The sequence below is a fragment of the Nestor notabilis genome, unplaced genomic scaffold, assembly GCF_000696875.1.
Source record: "Nestor notabilis isolate BGI_N333 unplaced genomic scaffold, ASM69687v1 scaffold9911, whole genome shotgun sequence".
In the NCBI taxonomy this organism is placed as follows: domain Eukaryota; kingdom Metazoa; phylum Chordata; class Aves; order Psittaciformes; family Psittacidae; genus Nestor; species Nestor notabilis.
Genome location: NW_009915123.1, coordinates 1 through 7,064, shown reverse-complemented (window position 1 = coordinate 7,064; position 7,064 = coordinate 1). Strand labels below are relative to the sequence as shown.

Genomic DNA, 7,064 nt, shown 5'->3' with positions numbered 1-7,064 from the left:
GTGGGAGCGAGGGGGCGGTTAAGGGTCTGGCGCTGATCTCAACCTACATTTAGCCCAATGGCGCTGGCAGTTGTGAGAAACAAGCTCACTTCATCAATAAGCAAAATTCCCCATTTATTTATTACACAGCTGAGACCAGAGACACTGCAGAGGATACACAGAAACCCAAGTACCAAACAGGGAATCTAAGTGGACTTTATTATAGTTACCAGGAGGTAAAGGTACATTAGTGCACTCAATTCTCAGACTGAACATAGGAGCAGCCAGACACTGAAGTACTGCTATCAGCTCTTTGCTTTTAGCACATTTAGAATGTGTAATGTAGGACATCTTTAAATCATCTGAAAGATCCTTAAAGAACAACATAGTCAAACCCAGGCTAAACGATTTCGTCATAGACTGGTATTCCGTGGAAATGGTATAGATACAAAACATCTTTATTAAAAGAAGTGATTAAGTAGTGCTAACAGGGTGGTAGGATACAGATAATCAATTTTATCATCACCTTTGTAAAGTCCATTCTATTCCATGATCTGGAAACAGTCCTTGAAAACTTCATTATAACACTATTTCTTTATTACAAATATTTACATACTATGTATTAGTGCAACCTTTATTTCCACACTTTAACGATTCCATCCCTTGATGCAGTTACTATAAACCCTTGCGTGGTCTGGAACGTTGCGATATCTGTGATAATATCATGATGTCCAACTGGGAGAGACTCTGGACCTTTCCGAGGGGTCTCATCAGTGGGCCCCAGTTTTTGCTTATTTTGAATTTCCTGTACAAAAATGAAGCGAGAAATACTATTTACAGAAGGGTGAGCATTTGCAAAGGGGAACTGTCACACATACTAGGTTCTCAGTGTAGAAAGACCAAACCCTCTTAAACTAAACACAATACCCGAACATAAAACCTCCCACCCTTTGATAGTTTTCTTATTATTACTCCTCGATTCATTTCTTTTCATCACACACAACCTAATTCTTAATCTGGACTGACATTACAGCTCTAACTAGGGACAGAATGTTTCTTTTTTCATATTTATTTCAATGACACTTACTACTAAGATGTGATACTCCTATAGGGGAAAAAGAAGCTACAGTAACATATATCTCCCCAAGGGTTTTATAAAACTGGTTCAGTAGAATCAATGTAATTGTTCAAGAACTTCAGATGAAATTCATAGTATCACAGTGCATAGGCAAACCCTCATGACTTTTTTTCCAGTCACCTTTGAAGAAGCATTTATTCAGTTGAACTGGAACAAAACATACGGCTTATTCAATAACTAGCAACACTGTGAGTTCCGAAAGCCACCCTGAGGGGTGTTAATAAACCCCACAGAGTTCTGCTACCATATTATTTTGGGGCCAGTACATCTCACACTGTCTTGCTGAATCCTACACAAGAGACATCCCGAAGACTGATCAAAGTCAAATGTATTAAAACACTGGATTTCAATATCCAAAATAAATGTATTCTGTTTAGCAGTATTTGCCAAGTCTAATTCTGTCACAAACAACTGATTTTTTTTCTTTTAAAATAACTCTTCCAAACTGCCTGAAAACACAAGGCCAACACCATCCACTAAAGATAAGAGCAAGATAATTATAATTAAAGCTATCATGTAATTAACATGACCCATGGGGTCATCCAAAAGGCAAGCAGAATAGACGTCTATCAAACAAAGCGAAATACCTGAACCACCTCTGTGCCCTCAATTATCTTCCTGTAGTAGGAAACAGATGGGCAATTAGAACTTCCAGCAACAACATAAGATCTCTCAGGGTAGGCTAGATCCCAAAACCTAAAAACAAAGAAGCAAAAATTAAGATGAGATGTTCAATTTTATCAGCTTAATATAGCTGTTTATAAGCTGTTTTGCTGTTATGATGAAAATGAGTGGGTACAAATGTTATATCCCTTCTACACTTAGTAGAAAAGACTGTGTAGAGAGATCAACATTGCTATGAAGCTTACACATGAGTTATATAATCAGTGCAGCCTATCAAGAACTTTACGGAAGGGTACATGTGTTTCAGAGAAGCACCAAGTTTTGCACTACTTTTGCTGAGAACAATTCTCTCTGCTTACTGATGCTTACTTCAGCAATATTGTTTTGACTTCTAGGAGCTTACTTAAGCAATGCCTGGCAAAATTAGCACACCAGCAGGGGTGGAGGGGAAGAGTGTCAAGTAAAACAGTCGTTAGTTTTATTACCTTATTTTCATGTCCGAGCCTGCTGTCAGTAATATGGGATTACCAGATGCTGGGCTACAGTATATTCCATGAATGCTGTGAGGAGAAGGCTAGTAGGGAAAAGGGATATATAAAAATAATTTATTACTAATAGTTGTTGCCATGCTTCAAAAAGGGATTTCATTCTTTACCACATTCATCCATTCAATTTCCAAATCTTCCTGACAAATGCCAAGTTACTTTAATGGGCCACATCTTAATATATTAGGTAAATTGCTTCCTTACGTTTCACAGAGCAATGCAGCAGATTTAATGCTTGTTTGGAATCTTGGAAATTACATTCTCAAAGCAATGGAAGAGATTATTTCTAAAAGAACAGGAAGGCAAATCATACTGAAAAGTCAATGGATGTTCAATTTTTATGGTATGACGGCATTAATGGATGGATATACAACAGAAAACTAGCCTGAATCATAGAGCTTCCTGTGCAAAGAGCATGACCAAAATAAACTCAACCTGCAGTATTTGTAGCCTGTACAAATTCAAGTTTAGGTAGATTCCAGATCTATAAACCAACATAGAAGCAGCTGTAGTTATTTTGTGTATGTATTTGTGTTTTAAGAACAGTAAATATCCCAGATTGCTCCTTCCCCAGTTAAGTCCTTGAAGAAGAGCTTTAAATTAGCAGTTCAGTGTCTGGCATTGTATTACAGAAAGAATGTGCAAAGAGCAGATGCTTACAGAAGTATGCACAATCCCAGAAACAGCATGTAAAAGTAAGTACAATGCCACACCATGAGTTTTTGCTTTGCCCCAATCTTCACAGGCTTGACAGGCTCACTGGTTTTCTAAGAACATGACTGGATATAACAAGTGAGTGTTACAAGTACATTCCATGGGCAGCGGAAGATACCCGTGAAGGTTCAGGTTATGCTGCTGTTTTACAAAGGGAATTTGATTTTGACACAAAACAATTATGGTGTCAAAATAAATCCCAGGGCAAGTTCTGTTGCCAAACTGGCTCAGCCATGGAAACACGTAACTGTGCTGATGCACATCATGGAGTCTGAGATTGTTCTAGCCCTGGCCGCACAACTGAAACTGGAAAAGAAGAAAACCAGACCTGCAGTTCTGAAAGAGGAGGTGCACTGCTGGCCCACAAAGTGAAGCGTCGATCACCAGTTTCCATATCCCACATGGAGACTTCATTATTGCCTTGAACAGCTACAGGAAAGATATTGCCAATGCAAAAAATATAGATCAGGTCAGTTGGCTCTCATTACCTGTTCTACTGACATGACATAGGGGGTAAAACACAGAGACACTCTCCACTTGCTCCATTTTTTTCCATTTACCACTTGGAAGCAGCTTCACTACAGCTAAAAGTGCCTAATTTAAGGAATTTATATGAAACCTGCTTTAATCTCAAATCCTTTAAAAAGGTATTAAAACTTCCCTTTTCTCCCAAGATAACTTCTTATCCTTCTTTGACAAAGAAAAAATGTGCAACTCAAGTTAGTCTCATTTTATGGCAACTTTATCAATTTTGTTATTGCAGGATTAGTTTAAGCTACTTGTCCATTTCAGAATGTACTCCCGACACAAACGCTTAAAAGTATATAACAGTGCTACATGCAGTGAGAATAAAGCAGTTGTGAGCATACCAAATGAGGAATGTTGGGGAGATTTTCAGACACAGCTGGGTTAGATTCAAGTCAGAATTGGAATGGGACAGCCTTTCTCTGCTCTACAGAGGCACTGAAGGCAGTGGCAGAATTCCCATCAACTTCAATGTATGCTTGGGTACTTTTATGAGGTTTTGTCCTTAAAAAGTGATGTGGTAGACAGCACACATGGAGGGACCCTCTAGTGCTCAGAAGATGAGAACTGTAAAGGCTGATAGCCATTTTCATAATGGCTTAACACTACTTCTTTTTCCTTCCTCTGTCTCTCTTCAATTTCAAAAAGCCAGAAGAGCAGTGGCAGAACCCAAGTATGACCACAAGCATATTCTCCCCAAGCACAGCACATGAAAAACTGCGAGGAAATAAGAAAACTCCACCTAAGGCTTGAAGCAGAAACTGAAACAGAAGCAACCTCTGACAATGGTGAGGCAAGTTTAAGACATCCTTTACCTGCAATTACCCAGGACTGATAGACAGGATGCATGAGCAGACGTCTGATTCGGGCCTTAGAAGGATGAGAATGGCTGGAGATAGGTAACTGAAACCTCATGTCCCAACATGCCATGGTACCATTGCTTGTTCCTGGCGAAAGAAAGGTCCCCATAATCAGAAGGATAAATATATGGGGTTTGCCCATATCCTTGTGCTCTCTTCCTAGGGAGATGGGCTTCAGCCTCAAGCATTAAAGGTCAGAACACTTCCCACAAATACATCAGGAGGTTTTTCCCTCCTCTTGTTTCAGAAAAGCACACACTAGGCAAATGAGATCAAGCAAAAGCTTGAGCTACAGTTACTGTAAAAGAAAACCAGAAGCAGAGGGAGAGGCTAACAAGAAATACAGGCTTACCAATACACAGCCAGCACTGGTGTATATCCACAGCAAATGAAGTTATAAGGCCTAACTTCAGATCATGTTTTAGTGTCCAAGCATTGCTGCTAGATCGCAAATCCCATCCAACCAGAGATCCATTAACTGTACCATAAGCCAGTACTGACTGGGCTCCTGAATTGAAGTGATGCATATCTACCACACAGCCATCATCCTTCAGATCTAAGGACCTGGATTAAAAGAATAAATGGATTTAGAAACAGGTATGACTCCAAGTTTAAGACTCCTTCCAACAGCTAATGCTGAGCAGCATTTTCCCCTTCATGTCACTTTTCAAGGCATCTGCCAGAAACAAATTTGTGATTTTAGTACAAGAGATGCTTATACTCTTTATGTCTCTCTGCCAGTAGAACCTGTGAGCCTTCTACAAACTAGTAAAAGGCTGTCAGCAGCTCTTTTCAAACATAACAGAGCTCTGTCCTCTGAGTCTCTCAGTCCTGCACCTGGGTCAGGGCAATCCCAAGCACAACTACAGGATCGGCAGAGAATGCATTGAAAGCTGCCCTGAGGAGAAGGACTTCAGGGTGTTGGATGACAAGAAGCTCAACATGACCTGACAATGTGCGCTCACAGCCCAGAAAGCCAACTGTGTGCTGGGCTACATCAAAACAAGTGTGAAGCAGGTTGAGGGACATGATCCTGCCCCTCTACTCTGCTCTGGTGAGACCACACCTGGAGTCCTGCGTTCAGCTCTCATGCTCCCAAAATAGGAAGAATGTGGGACCTGTTGGAGCAAGTCCAGAGGAGGGCCATGAAGATGATCAAAGGGCTGGAGCACCTCTCCTATGAAGACAGGCTCAGAGAGTTGGGGTTGTTTAGCTTACAGAAGAGAAGACTCTGGGGAGATCTTATAGCAGCCTTCCAGTGCCTAAAAGAAGGCCTACAAGAAATCTGGAGAGGGACTTTTTACAAGGGCATGTAATGATAGGAAAAGGGGAATGGTTTTAAACTGAAAGAGGGTAGATATAGATTAGACGTTAAGAAGAAAGACGTAACTATGAGGGTGGTGAGACACTGGAGCAGGTTGTCCAGAAAAGCTGTGGCTGCCCCATACCTGGCTGGGTTCAAGGCCCTGTCAGATGAGGCTTTGAGCAACCTGGGCTAGTCTTGGAGCAACCTCATCTAGTGGAAGGTGTCCCTGCCCATGGCAGGGGGTTGGGACTGGTTGAGCTTTAAGGTCCCTTCAAACCCAAACCAGTCTGGGATTCTATAATTCATGCTCCATGTTCATTGGATATTCATCTACCCAAAGCTTACAGGCAGGAACACCCCTGTTCATGTTACACTGCCAGCACTGTCATCAATCACTTACTGTCTGTGCAAATGGACACTTTCTTCAGGCAGAAATACAGTGTATACCAAAAGGGAAAATATGGTTTGTAGTTTCCACCTGCATTGGATTTGGCTTATTTAATTTCTGAACTTAATCCCAAATAGGAAAGGACATTTAAGACAGATACATTTTACATCAGACAAAAAAAGAGGTCTTTGAGATGGCTGCTAGATTTGCTGGGGCCTGGACTGTCCCTCATCAGTCTTGGAAGACTAAGCTATTGAATCACTGCCAAATACTCAGTAACTGCTCACATGGAGAGAAGTAAGAAAGAACTAAACCGTCCCCAAAGACTCCTCACCCTACATAGTATCCCATCCCCCATATCTTTGCCACCTTACTCACATTAAAAGCCTGGGAGAAAAATTTGCAGGCCTGAGGCCAAACCACATGTTGTATATTTGTACACATTTATCTAATGACCTGTAAAAGAACCTCCAAAATCACTTTGTAGGTATTAACATAGCAACAAAGGAGGTAAGAAACTACCAATCCCAGTGGATAAACAAAGGAACTTGAGGACTGATTGTTTCAGGCTCATATGTCCAGTGACACAGGAGGCACCAATAACCTACAACTATGAATTCTCAGCCCTGCACAGTTTCCTTTCAACACTTCTGTATGAAGCAGGACAAGATCATGGATTACAGCTTTCCAGTACAGCCTAGGCCTCAACCAGCAGGAAGCCTCGAGCAAATAAAGGGATCTAATCAAGGAATATAGTAACAGCTTGAGCTCTGCAGAGAGATTTAACTGCTCTAAGTACATACCTGCTTTGTATTGGATGAATTTTAGGAGATTTAGGGAGCTTTGAAGATTCAATACCAAGAAGCTGAATGGCACCATTATCTGAAGCTATAGCCAAGTAATGGGATCCTTGGCAGAATGTAAGTGTCTTTACATGTCCTCCAATCCGAGAGTATGTCAAAATTGACCTAAACGGGGGTGGGGG

General features: G+C 41.0%; 1 protein-coding gene across 1 annotated transcript; it reads right to left on the bottom strand.

Annotated features, from left to right (window-relative positions):
• Positions 1–336: 336 nt before the first annotated feature.
• LOC104413065 (phosphoinositide 3-kinase regulatory subunit 4-like) lies at positions 337–7,029 on the bottom strand. Its single transcript, XM_010023970.1, has 7 exons — positions 6,883–7,029; positions 4,738–4,949; positions 4,341–4,472; positions 3,329–3,429; positions 2,227–2,315; positions 1,705–1,813; positions 337–784 (listed from the first exon to the last, which is right to left on the bottom strand). The coding sequence occupies exons 2-7, from the start codon at positions 4,910–4,912 to the stop codon at positions 614–616; spliced, it is 777 nt and encodes a 258-aa protein (XP_010022272.1). The 5' UTR covers positions 4,913–4,949; positions 6,883–7,029; the 3' UTR covers positions 337–613.
• Between the last annotated feature and the right edge of the window lie 35 nt (positions 7,030–7,064).

Bases quoted from the DNA above. Each gene is read 5' to 3' on its own strand.
- LOC104413065 (XM_010023970.1), bottom strand. From the start codon at position 4,912: ATGCATCACTTCAATTCAGGAGCCCAGTCAGTACTGGCTTATGGTACA. The intron at 2,316-3,328 runs GTCTGGTTTTCT...TTTCCCTACTAG, and splicing joins CTCCTCTTTCAGAACTGCAG to CCTTCTCCTCACAGCATTCA. The intron at 785-1,704 runs GTATTTCGCTTT...ATTTTTGTACAG, and splicing joins AGGGCACAGAGGTGGTTCAG to GAAATTCAAAATAAGCAAAA.